This window comes from Myxocyprinus asiaticus, chromosome 6 (genome assembly GCF_019703515.2).
Source record: "Myxocyprinus asiaticus isolate MX2 ecotype Aquarium Trade chromosome 6, UBuf_Myxa_2, whole genome shotgun sequence".
Taxonomy (NCBI): domain Eukaryota; kingdom Metazoa; phylum Chordata; class Actinopteri; order Cypriniformes; family Catostomidae; genus Myxocyprinus; species Myxocyprinus asiaticus.
Window position 1 is genome coordinate 37,063,299 of NC_059349.1, and position 19,820 is coordinate 37,083,118.

Sequence of the window (19,820 nt, forward strand, 5' to 3'; positions counted from 1 at the left end):
CAACCAAGTTAGATTACCTGTATAATGGTATTCTGATACCAGCTGCTTTATAATGGGATTCATTCCTAAATTATGTCTTATGTTTAATTGAAAGTGATGCAGTTGAACTTGTATTCTTTCAAGAGGCGTGGATAAAGTTTTATCCATCTATGTCATTGAGAGAGTCAATCCAAATTCATGAGTCAGCAAAACTAACATGAATAATGAAACGACCCCATTATTGGTTCTACAACTAAGAGTAATGGCACTTTTCTGATCCCTTCAAAACTGCACAGTATTAGCAAAGGATGATGTCATTAAGACGTCAGACTGCAATCCAAAACAGTAGTGAGAGACCAAGAGCTGACTGTAGAATAGTGGACATTACTGGACTCTCAGGACTTGAAAGCTCTCTACTCATTTCCTGAGTTCACCCCAGTCTTCTGACTTTTATTTTTAATGCAGTGTGATTCAGCTATAAGAGCAGTCTGGAGAATTCAGGCCAGCATGCAGCTGAGTCCAGTAGAAAAGAAAAGAAGAAAACAGACAAAAGAATGAGGAAAAACAACAAGAATATGATGTCAGAGGGAGATTATTTCAGATTATTAGGTCAGAAGGTCAGCTCTAGACTTAGAGCAATTGAACATTTTATGATGCCGTTGCAGTGAACTGAGATGATTTGGATGCATAACATCAAGCGAGCAATTCACACCAGATATCCCAAAAATATTTCTGAGCTGAAATAGTTTTGTAAAAAGGAATGGTGCAAAATTCCTCCAGACTAATTAAAGTGAACATTTGATGGAAGGTATTGCATCCAAAGGAAAGGTCAACCAGTTATTGAATCCAAGGGATCACATACTTTATCCACCCTGCACTGTGAATGTCAATAAAGACATTAAAATGCACACTTGTCTGTGTGTTATTTGTTAAAGCAGAATCGTTTTGTCTATTGTTGTAACATAGTTGAAGATCAGATAACATTTTATGACCAATTTATGCAGAGATCCAGATAAATACAATGGGTTAACATACATTATATCATGTTTTACTTTTTATGCAGTGTTTTTTTTTTTCTTTTTTTTTTTTTCATCCCTGTTCAAAGATATTTTGAGTTTAGTCACTCATCCAACAGCTTTAGCCTATTTACATTTTTGGACAGATTGGCAGAAATTGAGCTCAGTGTTAAAACTGTAATAAGATGATGTAATAGACTTAGAAAAGCAAAACAAGGCCATACTGATTCTCTATCCAAAATGATTAGCCTTGGGACTAGGCTGTTCAGTGTAAACTGGTTATTAAATCATTCATCAGTTACAAAAGCAGTCTTGGACAAAGGAGGGCTGTTGTAAGCAACTGTGGCCTACAAATTGCACCAACCTACTGTGTTTTAGACACAACAATGCACAACAAGTGTTTGCTGCACCTATCAGTGAAAGCTCCTTAAGCTTATGACAGCCCCAGGCATATTAGCACTCCTCGGACAAACACAGATGTTGTTTTGCTGTTTCAGAGAACTGAAGCATGACTTCATGGGCTTCAGCGGCTCTAAGGACAGATGCTAACAGTGCACACTTTAAATGGTGAAAACAATCAGACATGCAGGTGTTTGCCTCAGCATGACTGAGGACTCAAAATGTGCAAAATGGACAACTGAACTAGTATTTTGAGGCTATTATAAAATCAGTTTAAGTAGACAAACAATGGTGCACCTGTATTTAGCATACAGCAGTGCTTTTGCACACCAACATATCAGCATTACAATATGCGCACAAAGTGAGGTCCACAAAAACAATGTTTTACTGAGTCTGGAGTGAAAGAACTTGACTGCACAAAGCCTCAATCCTATTGAAAATCTTTGGAATTAATTGGAATGCAGACTGCAAGCCACGTTCCATCACCCCACATCAGTGCCTGACGTCAATGATGCTCTTGTCTGAATTGGAGGAAATCTCCACAGCCATGTTCCAGCATATGTGGAAGCCTTCCTAAAAGAGTGGAACCTGTTAGGGAGGATGTACAGTAATACACTATATGGCCAAATGTTTGTGGACACCATATGTACTTGATGAACATTTGATTTCAAAACCTTAGGCATCAATTTCCCCCTTTGCTGTAATAACAGCTTCCATTCTTTTGGGAAGACTTTCCACTATACTGTGTGTAGTAACATGGCTGCAGGGATTTGCTCTCATTCAGACACAAGGTTATCAGTGAGGTCAGGAACTGATGTTGGTCGATGGGGCCTGACTCACAGTTGCTGTTCCAGTTCACCCCAAAGGTGATCAGTGGGGTTCAGGTCCGGGTTTTGTGCAGGCCAGTCAATTTCTTCCACGCCAGACAAAGTAAACCATTTCTTTATGGACCTCACTTTGTTCACAGGGGCATTGTCATGCTGGAACAGAAAAGGGCTATCCCCAAACAGTTGCCACAAATTTAGAAGCACATAAAGCCCAAGCCATTACATAAAGAAACATTAAGATTTTTCTTAATTGGATTTAATGGAGTAACCAGATTTGTTAATTAGAAGGGGGTGTCCACAAACTTTTTGCCATATAGTGTATTTACCAAAATAGTATTAGCTCTTCCATGTATCTCTCAGGCTTAGCTGACATCTGTGCAATTTTGTATTTCCAAGATTCTTCTTTTTTCTTTTTCTTTTTTCTTTTGGCTGCTTCTACATTTATTATAATTACAGACCAACATCAAAAACAGTTTCCTCGTTTGGCTTAAAATAGAGTAACTGAAATACAATCATGTCAAACATTGAACACAGATTCTACAAATAGATGTCAATGACAGAGCAGGACATCATGGGTAGGTCAGAAGTAGACACTTGAAAGCAGAGAGATGACATGAGTCAGAACCTTTGACACAAATCCATTCATTGAATCCATTTATGTGACTGGGTTACACACACTCTCTGTAATGTGACTCTCCGTGCCTCATGCATCATGACTGTCAATGTGGCATGATATGATGTCAGTATAATCCAAATTGAAATTATGCTTCTCTTGGATTATTGACAAAAGGTCAATTATCAAGGGTGCTAGTATGTTGTGGATGTGACCCAGATTGGGAGAGTTGCTGGTATTTAAAACATTGTGCCATTAAGTTCTAAAAGTACTAAAACTAACAATGGAGTTCAATTATTCAGTGTTTCTATTGCCTCTTTATTGTATACATTTCATTTTAAGTGGCGTGTTCTATAATATGCAATCAAATCAATTAACATTGCAATTGAGACCATTTATACTGGAATCAATAGAATTAAGAGCTTTTATTTCTAAGGGTGCAATATTGTCATCAATAATTACTGATCTGGCTTAATTTGGCAAGTTGGCTTATTTACTGATTATAATATATTCAAAATAGGCTAACATTAAAACTAGTAAAAACTAGTTTAAAAATTAAACATTAACCTACTGATTTTACTTGTGGATACTGATTTTAAATGAGGACATTTTTCTTGTTTGTTAGAAAGTACAATGACATTATGTGATGACAAAAGTAAATTTGTACTCTCACAAAATTCCATAAGTCAGTTGACCACTTTCCTTTCCTTATTATCATGAGAGAGATGACCTTTAAGACATTCAGATGATTATTTTCCCTTTCAGATTAAATAAAGCACACAAATTCACCACAAGAAATGTCCCTATTTCCTTATAATTATCCCCCTTCTCCATTCCATTCAATAAGTCTGTAAAAATACTACATGATGTGATGTTGGGTGAAACAGTGGGACAGTGTAGGTGGAATACACTTAATGGAATAAATATGTCTGCTAGACATCACATTATCTATGCAGTTTACATAGTAATCTTTTTTCAGCAAATCACGTAGAAGAATCTATGTATTTCCCATAATACATATTTTATCTTTATTATGATGAGACCGACTTGTCCCCAACATATTAATGGCTTTATATTTTGTTCAAACATTGGTACTATTCTTCAATCATGTCTAAAAAGAATGTCCACTTAAAGGAATGTTCCGGGTTCAATATAAGTTTAGCTCAATCGGCTGCATTTGTGGCATAATGTTGATTACCACAAAAATTAATTTAGACTTGTCCCTCCTTTTCTTTAAAAAAAAAAAAAAAAAAAAAGCAAAAATCTAGGTTTCAGTGAGGCACTTGTAATGGAATTGAATGGGGCCAAATTTTGGAGGGTTTAAACACAAAAATGTGAAGCTTATAATTTTATAAAAGCACTTGCATAAATTCTTCTGTTAAAACTTGTGTATTACTTGAGCTGTAAACATTTTTAAATTATAATTTTTACAGTCGTTTTAGGGTTTGTTGACATTACATCGACATGGTAACAAAGTTGTAAAATTGGCTATAACTTTACACAGAAAAGGTTAGTAAGTGATTTTATCACACTAATATCATTTTTACATGCATATCCTTTGTCTTGTGGCTATACTTTTGAAACAGTATTTTAACATTCAAAAATTGTTCCCATTCACTTCTATTGTAAGTTCCTCACTTTAGCCAAGATTTTTTTCTTTTCTTTCTTTTTTTATTTTATTTTTTTTTAAAGAAAAGGAGGGACAAGTCAAAATAAGTTTTTGTGGTAATTAATATTATGCCACAAATGCTGTCAATTGAGCTCAACTTGTATTGAACCCGGAACATTCCTTTAAAAGGGTTTTTCTATTTATTTTCTATTTTTTTATTTTTTTATGTTTAAAGGGATAGGTCACCCAAAAATAAAATTTCTCTCATCATTTACTCACCCTCAAATCATCCCAGATGTGAATGACTTTCTTTCTTCTGCTGAACACAAATTAAGATTTTAGATGAATATCTCAGCTCTGTAAATCCATTCAATGCAAGTGAATGGTAGCCAGAAAATTGAAGGTCCAAAAAGCATATAACGGTAGCATAAAAGTAATCCATAATACTCCAGTGGTAAAATCCAATATCTTCAGAAGCAATATGATAGGTGTGTATAAGAAACAGATAAATATTTAAATCCTTTTTTTTTTTTTTTTTTTTTTTTTACATAAATCTCCATTTTCACTTTCTTCGTTTGTTTTTGGCTATTAACATTCTTTGTGCATATTGCCAGTGAACAGAATTTTTTGTAAAAAAGGAATTAAATATTGATCTGTTTTTCACCCACACACCTATCATATCTCTTCTGAAGAAATGGATTTAACCACTGGAGTGATATGGATTACTTTTATGCTGCCTTTATATGCTTTTGGGGCCTTCAAATTTCTGGCCACCATTCACTTGCATTTTATGGACCTACAGAGCTGAGCTATTCTTCTACAAATCTTTGTTCGTGTTCAGCAGAAGAAAGAAAGTCATACACATCTGGGATGGCATTAAGATTAGTTAAAATATAAGATTTTTTTCTCTTTTTTTTTTCTTTCTGTCAACTATCCCTTTAATTATCCAACTTATTTCCGTTCTTTGTATACATAAACAATCATGGCTGATAATGGAGCTTATTAGAAGACTCCACCAATAGTTATTGATTTCCAATTTGATCATTGCATTCCCCACTGACATACAGGTGCATCTCAATAAATTAGAATGTCGTGGAAAAGTTCATTTATTTCAGTAATTCAACTCAAATTGTGAAACTCGTGTATTAAATAAATTCAATGCACACAGACTGAAGTAGTTTAAGTCTTTGGTTCTTTTAATTGTGATGATTTTGGCTCGCATTTAACAAAAACCCACCAATTCACTATCTCAAAAAATTAGAATATGGTGACATGCCAATCAGCTAATCAACTCAAAACACCTGCAAAGGTTTCCTGAGCCTTCAAAATGGTCTCTCAGTTTGGTTCACTAGGCTACACAATCATGGGGAAGACTGCTGATCTGACAGTTGTCCAGAAGACAATCATTGACACCCTTCACAAGGAGGGTAAGCCACAAACATTCATTGCCAAAGAAGCTGGCTGTTCACAGAGTGCTGTATCCAAGCATGTTAACAGAAAGTTGAGTGGAAGGAAAAAGTGTGGAAGAAAAAGATGCGCAACCAACCGAGAGAACCGCAGCCTTATGATTGTCAAGCAAAATCGATTCAAGAATTTGGGTGAACTTCACAAGGAATGGACTGAGGCTGGGGTCAAGGCATCAAGAGCCACCACACACAGACATGTCAAGGAATTTGGCTACAGTTGTCATATTCCTCTTGTTAAGCCACTCCTGAACCACAGACAACGTCAGAGGCGTCTTACCTGGGCTAAGGAGAAGAAGAACTGGACTGTTGCCCAGTGTTCCAAAGTCCTCTTTTCAGATGAGAGCAAGTTTTGTATTTCATTTGGAAACCAAGGTCCTAGAGCCTGGAGGAAGGGTGGAGAAGCTCATAGCCCAAGTTGCTTGAAGTCCAGTTTTAAGTTTCCACAGTCTGTGATGATCTGGGGTGCAATGTCATCTGCTGGTGTTGGTCCATTGTGTTTTTTGAAAAGCAAAGTCACTGCACCCGTTTACCAAGACATTTTGGAGCACTTCATGCTTCCTTCTGCTGACCAGCTTTTTAAAGATGCTGATTTCATTTTCCAGCAGGATTTGGCACCTGCCCACACTGCCAAAAGCACCAAAAGTTGGTTAAATGACCATGGTGTTGGTGTGCTTGACTGGCCAGCAAACTCACCAGACCTGAACCCCATAGAGAATCTATGGGGTATTGTCAAGAGGAAAATGAGAAACAAGAGACCAAAAAATGCAGATGAGCTGAAGGCCACTGTCAAAGAAACCTGGGCTTCCATACCACCTCAGCAGTGCCACAAACTGATCACCTCCATGCCACGCCGAATTGAGGCAGTAATTAAAGCAAAAGGAGCCCCTACCAAGTATTGAGTACATATACAGTAAATGAACATACTTTCCAGAAGGCCAACAATTCACTAAAAATGTTTTTTTTATTGGTCTTATGATGTATTCTAATTTTTTGAGATAGTGAATTGGTGGGTTTTTGTTAAATGTGAGCCAAAATCATCACAATTAAAAGAACCAACTACTTCAGTCTGTGTGCATTGAATTTATTTAATACACGAGTTTCACAATTTGAGTTGAATTACTGAAATAAATGAACTTTTCCACGACATTCTAATTTATTGAGATGCACCTGTATATAACCCAAGTGCTGATCTTATTGCTTAGTTTTCTGTTGTTATTTTTCTTTGAACCTTCTTTCCAAGAAACCTATCAAAAAGATTATATTTAAATTAACAGACAATAGTTAAATGTAACAAGGACAAAGCATTGTTCCAGTTTTGCCAGACCATGACACCAGAGACCAAGATTCTCATCGCTTCTGTTTATATAAAAGAAACAAGAGTGACATCCTATGGCCATTGAAAACACAATTGTGGAAATGTCGTTTTCTCCAAAGGATTTCACAATAGATATCTTTTCACCAAAACAGTTGTAAATAATGAAGAATGTAGCAGCTGACGGAACTTCAGTGGATACAGCACCTTACAAATGTTAGTTGAATGCTTTACCATCACCCCAAGATGTGTGAATATGTAAGTTGTTTGAGATACAAGTGTTAAACTGAGGTTGGCTAATGCGCTAAAGCTAGCGGCAACACATCATGTGCGCTTGAAACGTCACTTCCGTCAGCTGTTAAAAGCCGAACGCTTCCATGTAGTAAAAAGCCGTTATGTGTTCCATTTGGGACAATACTACACTTTGAAATTCCATACACTACGTGGCTGACTGCATAATATATTTTGTATATTTTATAAAAGTGTATAGTGTGTCGTTTGGGACACAGCTTTTTGGGACATTTTTGTGTACTTTAAATGGCGATCTAGAGGGAATTAAGAGTCTGCTGGGAAGTATGAGTGCCTCAAATAATGGGCAATCGTCTACTATTTTCTGTGAAAAAGATGAGGTGGGCAGAAATGTGCTGTTAACTGCGTGTATGTCAGGACGAAGCAGGATCGTGCGCGAGCTCGTAAAGAGCGGAGCTGACGTCAGTGAGCTCACCGTGCGCGGTAATTACTTTTTGGCTACCTGAAGCTCTATTTACTATGTCTGTTATATGCAACGCATTAATAAAAGTTGTTTGAAAATGAACTGTTATATAGGAAAGTAAAACAGGGTGGAAATATGCGTGCAACTTAGGTTTAAAGGAATAGTTCACCCAAAAATGAAAATTCTCTCATTATTCACTTACCCTGATGCCATCCAGTTGTGTATGATTGTCTTTCTTCAGCAGAACACAAATGAAGATTTTTAGAAGATAGAGCTCTGTCAGGTCCTTAAAATGGAACTGCACAGGTGCCAGCACTTTGACGGTCCAAAAGTCATATTTAGGCGGCAAAAAGTAATCCATGCAACTCCAGTCGATCACTGAATGTCTTCTGAAGCAAATCGATAGGTTTGTGTAAAAAAACATAGATAATTAAAATGTTATTAATATTTAAAAAACGCTTCCTGCCAGCAGCTGATGCTAAACGTAATGTAAGCACGCTGTCGAGTTCATGCGATAATTCGTAAGCGATTTCAAACTGCATCAGAGCCCTGGATGAAAGCACCAATTTAAAGTTAAAAACATTTTAATTGGGGGCCTGGGTAGCTCAGCAAGTATTGACGCTGACTACCACCCCTGGAGTCGCAAGTCCGAATCATATGTGGTCAAACATAACATGTCCACCTTCCATTATAAGGACCTGACAGAGCTCTTCTTCTAAAAATCTTAATTTGTGTTCTGCTGAAGAAAGAAAGTTATACACATCTGAGATGGCGTCAGGGTAAGTGAATAATGAGAGAATTTTCCTTTTTGGGCGAGCTATTACTTTAATTAAAGGGATAGTTCACCCAAAAAATTTTATTCTTTCTTCATCTGCTTACTCTCATGTCATTTCAAACCAGTATGATTGGGAACCATCACTGTCCAGCTTCTAAAAGGACAAAAAAAATCACAGTTGTGGTCAGAAAAGAAAGTCAGGTGGGTTTTGCAAGACATGAGGGTGATTAAATGATGACATAATCTTCATTTTTGGGTGAACTATTCGTTCGATAGCAGAAATAGTATATAAAAGCCATTGCATTAATGGACCGTTTGATAAGGAATAATGTGGTCTATTGCTAAATATTGACAGAAATAATATGGTATATTGCCAGGCTACTCACCATTGCATTGTTCTGTCATGTGGGGTCAGCTGGACACTTTGAAAATGTTGGTTGAGCTCAACGCTAATTTACAAGCTGCCAATTTTTGTGGAGACAGGCCAGTTGATGTGGCCCGCGTTATGACAAACTGGACTGCGCAGAATACCTTGCATGCGTTGGTGAGAAAGTGAAACATGTGAGCATATAATAATTGAAGTTAGAGACACTAAAGCTGATCCAGAGAAAGTTCAAGGAAAGCTCAATAAGGAGGATAAGGTAATTAATTATCCATTTCATGTTATCAATATACAGTTGTGCCCAAAGGTTTGCATACCCTGGCAGAAACTGTGAAATTTTGGTATTGATTTTGAAAATATGACTGATCATGTAGCCATCAATAGAGCTGTAGCTCAGCATGTAGCAATCAATGTCTGCCTGCACCTTGTCCCACATCACCAATGCTGAGTCCTCCGTCACCTCTCTGGTTAAGAGGTTAGTAGGAGCATCTATTTCTAAAAAGCCATTTGTGCAAAAAGGTTAATGCATTGTACAATTGTGCTAAACAATTTGCATACCTTGGCAGAAATTGTGAAATTTTGGCATTGATTTTGAAAATATGACTGATCATGCGTCTTTTATATAAGGATAGTGATCATATGAAGCCATTTATTATCACATAGTTGTTTGGCTCCTTTTTAAATCATAATGGTAACAGAAATCACCCAAATGGCCCTGATCAAAAGTTTACATACCCCTGAATGCTTGGCCTTGTTACAGACACACAAGGTGACACACACAGGTTTAAATGGCAATTAAAGGTTAATTTCCCACACCTGTGGCTTTTTAAATTGCAATTAGTGTCTGTGTATAAATAGTCGATGAGTTTGTTAGCTCTCATGTGGATGCACTGAGCAGGCTAGATACTGAGCCATGGGGAGCAGAAAAGAACTGTCAAAAAACCTGCGTAGCAAGGTAATGGAACTTTATAAAGATGGAAAAGGATATAAAAAGATATCCAAAGCCTTGAAAATGCCAGTCAGTACTGTTCAATCACTTATTAAGAAGTGGAAAATTCAGGGATCTCTTGATACCAAGCCAAAGTCAGGTAGACCAAAAAAGATTTCAACCACAACTGCCAGAAGAATTGTTCGGGATACAAAGAAAAACCCACAGGTAACCTCAGGAGAAATACAGGCTGCTCTGGAAAAAGATGGTGTGGTTGTTTCAAGGAGCACAATACGATAACACTTGAACAAAAATGAGCTGCATGGTCGAGTTGCCAGAAAGAAGCCTTTACTATGCCAGTGCCACAAAAAAGCCAGGTTACGATATGCCCGACAACACCTTGACATGCCTCACAGCTTCTGGCACACTGTAATTTGGAGTGACGAGACCAAAATAGAGCTTTATGGTCACAGCCATAAGCGCTATGTTTGGAGAGGGGTCAGCAAGTATTGTGCTCCTTGAAACAACCACACTGTCTTTTTCCAGAGCAGCCTGTATTTCTCCTGAGGTTACCTGTGGATTTTTCTTTGTATCCAGAACAATTTTTCAATTCTTCCGATATTTAAATTATCTCTCGTCTTTTATGTTTATTTCTTGAAACTGCAACCAATCAGTTTTTTTTTTCTATTCACAGCTAAAGCCACGACAAAGCCAAGAAAGCATTAGAACTAGTTACACACACACACACACCACACCACACACAAATGCACAAAGGCATAACACAAATAATAAATTATATTACATAACCTTTTAGAAATTCAGATGATTCTTTTACAGATAGTTACCAAAACTGTTTAGTCTAACGTAAGATAGTTGGGTCATTCCTACTACTCTTTACCAGTACAATTTGTGGTATTAATATTGTTTAATTTTACCCGATAGGTGAATAATTTTACACACACTGTAGACCTAAAAGTCACGTCACATTTTAATTATTGCACTATAGGGTCATTTCCTCATGTCCACCAAGCTGCACGTCAACCATCTGTGAAAAAAATACATGTAAAATAATTGGATTTATACATTTCCAAATGTACAATTAAGTGTTTAGTGTTATATTCTCTCACTAGCATGTAATTTGTGGTAAATGTCATTTTAACACTGATAGTGGAGGACTTGTGTGTCCCTTGATTTATTGTCCACCCTGTTATGACCTTTAATTGTTATGAAATTACATCACACACCGGAGATGACATCAGCCATGCAACAGAATTATGAAGTCTCTTTTGTTTTCCTTTGTTTTGTGATGTTAGTCATATGTGGTCAAACGTAACATGTCCACCTTGTTATAGGAAGATATTGGGAAAATTACATTTTTAAATATCAATATATTTGTGATAGTAAAATAATCAATATAAATGTACAAATATGTTCAGATTATGTACTAGATTCACAGACTGTGAAATGGCCAATTTATCCAATGAATGTCCACTTTGTTATTGTCTACCCTGACCATTTAACCGGATGGACATCTGATTTTATATTTTAGTCATTTACAGTGCATCCGGAAAGTATTCACAGCACTTCACGTTTTCCACATTTTGTTATGTTACAGCCTTATTCCAAAATGGATTAAATTCATTATTTTCCTCAATTCTACAAACAATACCCCATAATGACAATGTGAAAGATGTTTGTTTGAAATCTTTACAAATTTATTAAAAATAAAATCCACATGAACACAAGTATTCACAGCCTTTGCTCAGTACTTTGTTGAAGCACCTTTGGCACCAATTACAGCCTCAAGTCTTTTTGAGTATGATGCTACAAGCTTGGCACACCTATTTTTGGGCAGTTTCTCCCATTCTTCTTTGCAAGACCTCTCAAGCTCCATCAGGTTGGATGGGGAGCATCGGTGCACAGCCATTTTCAGATCTCTCCAGAGATGTTCAATCGGGTTAAAGTCTGGGCTCTGGCTGGGCCACTCAAGGACATTCACAGAGTTGTCCTGTAGCCACTCCTTTGTTATCTTGGCTGTGTGCTTAGGGTCGTTGTCCTGTTGGAAGATGAACCATTGCCCCAGTCTGAGGTCCAAAGTGCTCTGGAACAGGTTTTCATCAAGGATGTCTCTCTACATTGCTGCATTCATCTTTCCCTCGATCCTGACTAGTCTCCCAGTTCCTGCCGCTGAAAAACATCCCCACAGCATGATGCTGCCACCACCATGCTTCACTGTAGGGATGGTATTGGTCAAGTGATGAGCAGTGCCTGGTATCCTCCAGACATGACGCTTGCCATTCAGGCCAAAGAGTTCAATATTTGTTTCATCAGACCACAGAATTTTGTTTCTCATGGTCTGAGAGTCCTCCAGGCAGGCTGTCATGTGCCTTTTACTGAGGAGTGGCTTCCGTCTGGCCACTCTACCATACAGGCCTGATTGGTGGAGTGCTGCAGAGATGGTTGTTCTTCTGGAATGTTCTCCTCTCTCCACAGAGAAATGCTGGAGCTCTGTCAGAGTGACCATCGGGTTCTTGGTCACCTCCCTGACTAAGGCCCTTCTCCCCCAATCGCTCAGTTTGGCCAGGCGGCCAACTCTAGGAAGAGTCCTGGTGGTTCCAAACTTCTTCCATTTACAGATAATGGAGGCCACTGTGCTCATTGGGACCTTCAATGCTGCAGAAATTTTTCTGTACCCTTCCCCAGATCTGTGCCTCGATACAATCCTGTCTCAGAGGTCTACAGACAATCTCTTGATCTTCATGGCTTGGTTTGTGCTCTGACATGCACTGTTAACTGTGGGACCTTATATAGACAGGTGTGTGCCTTTCCAAATCGTGTCCAATCAACTGAATTTACCACAGGTGGACTCCAATCAAGTTGTAGAAACATCTCAAGGATGATCAGTGGAAACAGGATGCACCTGAGCTCAATTTTGAGTGTCATGGCAACGGCTGTGAATACTTATGTACGTGTGATTTTTTTTTTTTTTTTTTCGTTTTTTTATTTTTAATAAATTTGCAAAGATTTCAAACAAACTTCTTTCACGTTGTCATTATGGGGTATTGTTTGTAGAATTTTGAGGAAAATAATGAATTTAATCCATTTTGGAATAAGGCTGTAACATAACAAAATGTGGAAAAAGTGAAGCACTGTGAATACTTTCCAGATGCACTGTAGCTTGACCGGTATGACTTAAAAAGTCTTTAACATGTCCTTTAATGATGACACATAAAGATACTTATAAAAGTATGTTTCATTTTTCAAAGTTTTCAATGCCGAAATGTCACAGAATTGAAGGAATGACTCTGTTTAGTCCACCCCACCTTTCTTCTTCTTCTTCTTCTTCTTCTTCTTCTTCTTAAGATTACCCTTAGATTAACAGGTGTGAGTCCTAATGCTGAATACCATCATACTTTAAAGGAATATTCTGGGATCAATACAAATTAAGCTCAATCGACAGCATTTGTGGCATAATATTGATGAAAACAGAAGTCTGGGTTCCAGTGAGGCACTTAGGGAAGTGAATGGGGCCAATACGGAAACATTAAAATACTCACTGTTTCAGAAGTATAGCCACAAGACATAAACAATATGCGTGTTAACATGATTTTAGTGTGATAAAATCACATACTAACCTTTTCTGTGCAAAGTTATAGCCAATTTTAAATGACGATGTAATGTCAACAAACCCTAAAACAATTGTAAAAATGACGATTTATACACATTTACAGCTCAAATAATACATGAGTTTTAGCAGAATCATTAATGTAAGTGCTTTTATAAAATTATAAGCTTCAAATTTCTGCCTTTAAATCCTCCAAAAATTGGCCCCATTCACTTTCATTTTAAGTGCCTCACTGAAACTTTGATTTGTTTATTTTTTAAGAAAAGAAGGGACAAGTCGAAATTATTTTATGTGGTAATTGTATTTAACCCGGAATATTCCTTTAATAAAAAGGGGCCTAGTAATAAGTAGAATAATTATTATTTTATATTGTGTTGTTTGTTTTTGTACATGTGTTAGTTTAGTGATTTCTTGGTGCGCTTGATGAACTCTAGAGGGAGACAAAAGGCTTCTTTTCGTGTTTTTCCTTCAAATAAATAGTATTTTTGCAATTGATGATGAGCCCAACAAGCTCATGTCAATAAAAATATGTTCTTCGAGGACCAAATGCAATTCCTATTAATATATATATATATATATATATATATATATATATATATATATATATATATATATATATATATTATATTATATTATATAAAAAAATTTTTTTTAATTATTATTATTATTTTTTTTAAAGAAATAACTGTCATCATTTTTGCTCATAGTTAACCAATAAACGTCTCAGAGGCTCGATAATCGGTCCACATCTGTCTCGCGCTCTGTTTACGTCTATGGTGTCCAAGTCTCAATTCGTCTTCATTCGCGTTCAACAAACATATTATGCATTCCTAAACTTTTATGAGAGAGGAACCTGATGTGTAAAAGCAGCATAAAAGGTGAATCTGACCGTTTAAAACAAGTAGTTTAAAACATACGTGTGCGTTAATCGATTCTCTCTGTCATCCTCTGGTTTTCCCTGAATCCCAGCGCATGGCTGGTAATGGCATGTGATAGAAGTGGAAAAGCGGTCTGGATTTTGAAGTGTGAAAAGGGCTGTCTGTCCTCACCGCAGTATAGGGAGGAAGGGAGGGAGTCCCAAACAACGAATCACACTTTAAGTGGAAGACAGAACAATAAACATATACTTGCAGCTATTTTAGTTATAATTTTCCAAATAGCCACAAGGATAATGCAGTAAACTCATGCTGTCGATTTAGGAATAGTAAAGCAGACGTCTGGATTCATTCAATTATTACTGCTGTTGCCACGACCTGACTCATGGACACAGGCAAGCCAAAGCGACAACAACCGTCCGTATATAACTTAAAGTGCTGCTGCCGGTCGTCTGTTTGAACTTTTGGCTGCTGATTCATTTTAAGAGAACAAGTGTGATCTAACATTTCGCATATTTCGTAAATTCGTGACTTTGATAAGAAGAACTTTTAGGATTTTAAAGTGTGTTGAAATACTCTACCAAACACTTGTTTATTATTTTTTATATGCCCGACTATGGTATTACTTTTATTGCCGAATATATTGCTTAAATGCCCAGCAATGTAAACAGAGGTTAAGATCGCTCGTGTTTATCTTTTATTCTGACTGTAAAACAAAGAAAGGATGGGAAACTCCTAATGCAGAGTTTGTACATTGTCGTACTGCTGTCGATATCGTTAATTCGGGTACATTACAACTGTTAGCCGTGTGGTTTTAAACTTAATAACAGTAAATCTGCACACGCGAACGGAAAACATCGTCAAAAGCAACGTGGAAATCTGCCTGACTGGCGTCTTTATCTGGACATTACTGTGGAGGTAAATCGGGCATGGAAACGGATTTAATGGCCGGTGGCGACGTGGACTCGGTTCAGGGGGGCATGATTTCCTTTGACCCTGTGATCGATGGGATTTTGATGGACTCGTTTTGCCAACAACAAGGATGGGTTCGGGTGTACAGTAAGTGATATTCACTGGCTCGCAATTCAGTTTCTCTAGCCATGTTTGGGTGATTCTCGAGAAACCTGTCAGTTAGATGTTCTGGTAATATTTTACTTCAAAACCAAAAGAAACAAATAATAAATACAATTTTGCACATAGAAAACGAAGCCTATTTTTATCACATTATTTTAATCAAAGTTAGGGTACCTTAAAGAGATAGTTCACCTAAATAAATAAATGAAAATTCTCTCATCATTTACTCACCCTCATGCCATCCCAGATGTGTATGACTTTCTTTCTTCTGCAGAACATAAACGAAGATTTTTAGAACAGTATCTCAGCTCTGTAGGTCCTCACAATGCAAGCTAATGGTGACCAGACATTTGAAGCTCCAAAAAATCACATAGGCAGCATAAAAGTAATCCATATGACTCCAGTGGTTAAATCCATGTCTTCAGAAGCGATATGATAGGTGTGGGTGAGAAACAGATCAATATTTAAGGTCTTTTTTACTATAATTATAATTTAATTATAATTATAATTATAATATAATAATTATAATATAATATAAATCTCCGCTTTCACTTTCAAATTGTGAAAGTGGGGATTTATAATATAAGATTACTTAAATATTGATTTTTTTTTTCTCACTCAAAGCGATTGCATCGCTTCTGAAGATATGGACTTAACCACTGGAGTCATATGTATTACTTTTATGCTGCCTATGTGATTTTTGGAGCTTCAACATTTTCTTCACCATTAATTTGCATTGTGAGGACCAACAGAGCTGAAATATTCTTCTAAAAATCTATGTGTTCAGCAGAAGAAAGTTATACACATGGGATGGCATAAAAGTGAGTAAATGATGAGAGAATTTTCATTTTTGGTTGATCTGTCCCTTTAAGAAAATTAGTTTTTTTCTGGTCACAAAGTGTCTGGAGTGAATACCATCCTTTAACTTCTTGGACAGTTATAAAAAAAAAAACAAAAAAAAACCCCATTTGATTTAATTAAATAAATCAAACATAAGTATTTTGTCTCAAAATAAATATTATAATTCAGGGATTCTCATTAGCTACATACATTTGCAACATTTAAAAAATTATCAAATATTAAATTGCCTCAAAATTAAACTGTAGACATTGCATGCAATTACCTCATGGATCAGGAATATTTAGCTGTGTATAGTGACAAACAGGAAAGTACTGTAGTAGTTTTTGTTGCTATTTAGTGTTTTGGGAGAAAATAAAATCAAAAGTGCCTTTTACCCCAGAGGGCTTTTAGCCCCGTTGCACCCTACCCACATTTTACCCCGTAATTCTTAGATTACTAATTTTTAATTTTTAGATATTATTTCAATTGTAGAGTTTATGCATCATAGTAGCACTCCATTTGTACAGTCATTTTCGCCAATTCTCTAATACAGTGAAAAATGACTGTTGTGGTAATCATAATCATCATTAAAAACAATGGGAATAGTAAAAGTAACGTTTCTGGATGCATTACGGTAAAGTGTGCTTAAGTGGCCTGAAAATGCATGTCACAATGCAAGAAATCTAATGGACCTAAATGTATGCTTCATTTTCTATATACAAAATATAATTTAATATTTATTTTGTATTGGAGTTAAATATGACCAGGACATTTCTTGACAGGTTTTGTGAGAATCACCTGTTCACTTCGATATACCATCCAAGTGGTGAAGACAAATTTAAAACTCATAAAATAACCAAATAACCTAGGGAATTATATTTTTTGTCACATATTCAGTGTCTTCTGTGTTAAAGATTTACAGAGACATTGTCAGAGAGGACTGAAGCCCTCAACAAAGCAGCATGTTGGCCTAATGGTTTGTTTTCTACCGGTATGTGGCCCATTCTAGACCCAACACTTCGAATGATACTGAGTCAGGTCCAATGTCTTTATACTCTTCATACAGAAGGATTTTGGAGAGGTTACTATTTAGTGGACAAAAACAAACAGACATTGTGCCTGTTAGTACAGAGAGACTTTTCATTGTTTCAGCTATACTTTTGTGCCTACTGATTCCTTTAGTATGATTGTAGTATAGTTTGTAAAGAAACAATGACACGAGTAAATGATGTTCAGATGTTTGTATTATGAGTTGTGGTTAAGGGAAGGGCCCTATAGGAAATCCTGGTCACATAATGGGTTTGGATGTTGATCTGGTTGGGAATGTTCATGTAGAGTAAATGTAATAGGAGACAGGGTGCAGTGGGGAATAGGCAATGTTTTTATCACATTGTTGACAAACATGAAAATGCAGCCTTGGTGCACCATGGCTTCAGGTGGTGCATTAGTAAGGGTTGTACGTGTGTCCTTGTTCATGGACAATTTTTGTTCTGACATAAAAAGTGAGCAATAATAAGCCATGGCTAGTGATTTTGTTGCCAGTGCCATTTGAGTGTGTTGTTAAATAAAGGCACAGTGAATCTACTATAAGGCTGTATAGAACCTATAGACATGTTGCCAGGTGCTGTTGTCATGGCAGTCTGTTGTCTTCATATTTAAGGATGTAAGTTGAAACCAGGGACTTCACATAAAAGACAGGACAACCAGTTCTGTCTACATACTGCCGCTGACTCTTAATCTAAATTTCCATCCATGCTAACTCTGAGGGGAATCAACCAATTTTAAAATTTTGGTGCTAACAACGGCGAGGTCAAGTTTTGAGTTCCCATGGATAAGATGCATCGTTTAAATATACTGTAAGTCATTTTGGATGGAATCATCTACCAATGTGATAATTCCTTATTATATAGGCCTGTGCTGGGAAAAAGTTCAAATCTAGATGCTTTGTGGTAATGGTTAGAGAATTCACACATTCTCTTAAAGTATAAGTTCTGTCCAACACCCTATGACATAATTTGATGTTTCTTTTGGTATTTGTATTTAACTCTGTCCCACTGGTGTAAGCTCAGACTTAGTGCTCTAATGGTGAGACAGAAATGAGTCATGCAGTCAAGCCAATGAGCAGTCAGACCGCTTCCCCTCCTCTCACAGTAAGACTGGCCTGAGCATTAAATGACCATGACATCTACATGCCCGTCATGTTAAACATCACTTTCTCAGATATGAATGGAAGTGAATCATGGTGATGTTTTAAAATTATTAGCAGTCTAGGGGCTTTCTTTTTTGCATTATTCATTCAGTGTCGTGTTCTTTCTGGGAAGTTGTTTTCCATTTATAGCTTTGTTTTTATATCTGGGGAAACCAATAAAATGACTGTTCTATTTTAGTTCATGTTCTGAGGGTAGAGCCTCCTACAGGCTTACTCAAGGGCCATTTATGTCTTAAGTAACAACAGGATTTCATGGAATCACCTGAAGCCGGCTTCACACTAGCAGATTTTTCCAATGCTTTTCTGGTGTAACCTTCATTTACATAAACGCCAGCTAGTAGGAGTGAGGCATTAGTGTCGTTAATCCCTTGACCGACAAGATTCCCTGCTGAGTTAATGACCATGTATACATTCACTTAAAAAAACTGTTTATTCCTATTTGCAGAAAGCGGCATTCTGAAATGTCATGTAAACAATAATGCCGATTTCCTTATTCTGCTTAAGGGATTAAGAGAAAGCGGGTTTGTGTTTATGCGCTTGTACATTGGGGGAATCCTGGAGTTGTACATAAGAGGGAAACCCCACTATTGCAGCGCAATTCTGCTACAAATCGCAATGCAAAATTAAGGAACAAAAACAGCAACTACTCTGGAATATCTGGAAATAAAGCGAAGCAATGAAGAATACAATAGCAAAGTCTTCCTCGAATGCCATGTTTGTTATTTACACAAGTATCAAGGGGAAATTATGTTGCTGTGGAGAAAGCTGCTTACTGACTGAGCCACATGTATATGGGAGTAAAGAGTACACTGCTTATACAGTGCATGTAAACTGGAATGCTGCTTTGTCGCAATAAGTCACTTTCTGGTGTCCATGTAAACATAGTCAATGGCTCCTACAACTTGGAAACCAGATCAAACAAAAGAGATAAAATCTTTTAGTCACTGGGGAGGATACTTGGGGTCTTGTCAAGTAACCAATGAGCTTCTTTTACTAAAGAACTGATAAGACGTCATGCTCTGATCTGAATGCATTCATCAGCAATCACACTCATCACATATAACATCGTCATACCATCACTTATAATATCATCACAAATGCTCATTGTTATCTATAGTAATTTTGTCACCAAGTGTTTTTCTGGGGTTCTCCTATGCTAAAATGACAGAAAAAGTGGAG

At 36.9% G+C, this 19,820-nt stretch overlaps 1 protein-coding gene across 1 annotated transcript in view; it reads left to right on the forward strand.

The window, feature by feature from the left end:
* Window positions 1-14,731: 14,731 nt before the first annotated feature.
* The window catches only part of LOC127442210 (ras GTPase-activating protein nGAP-like), a 111,813-nt gene continuing 106,724 nt past the window's right edge, over window positions 14,732-19,820 (forward strand). The window contains exon 1 of the mRNA XM_051700065.1: window positions 14,732-15,577. Within this exon, the coding sequence (XP_051556025.1) occupies window positions 15,448-15,577 (130 nt within the window). The 5' untranslated portion in view covers window positions 14,732-15,447. The remainder of the gene's footprint in view (window positions 15,578-19,820) is intronic.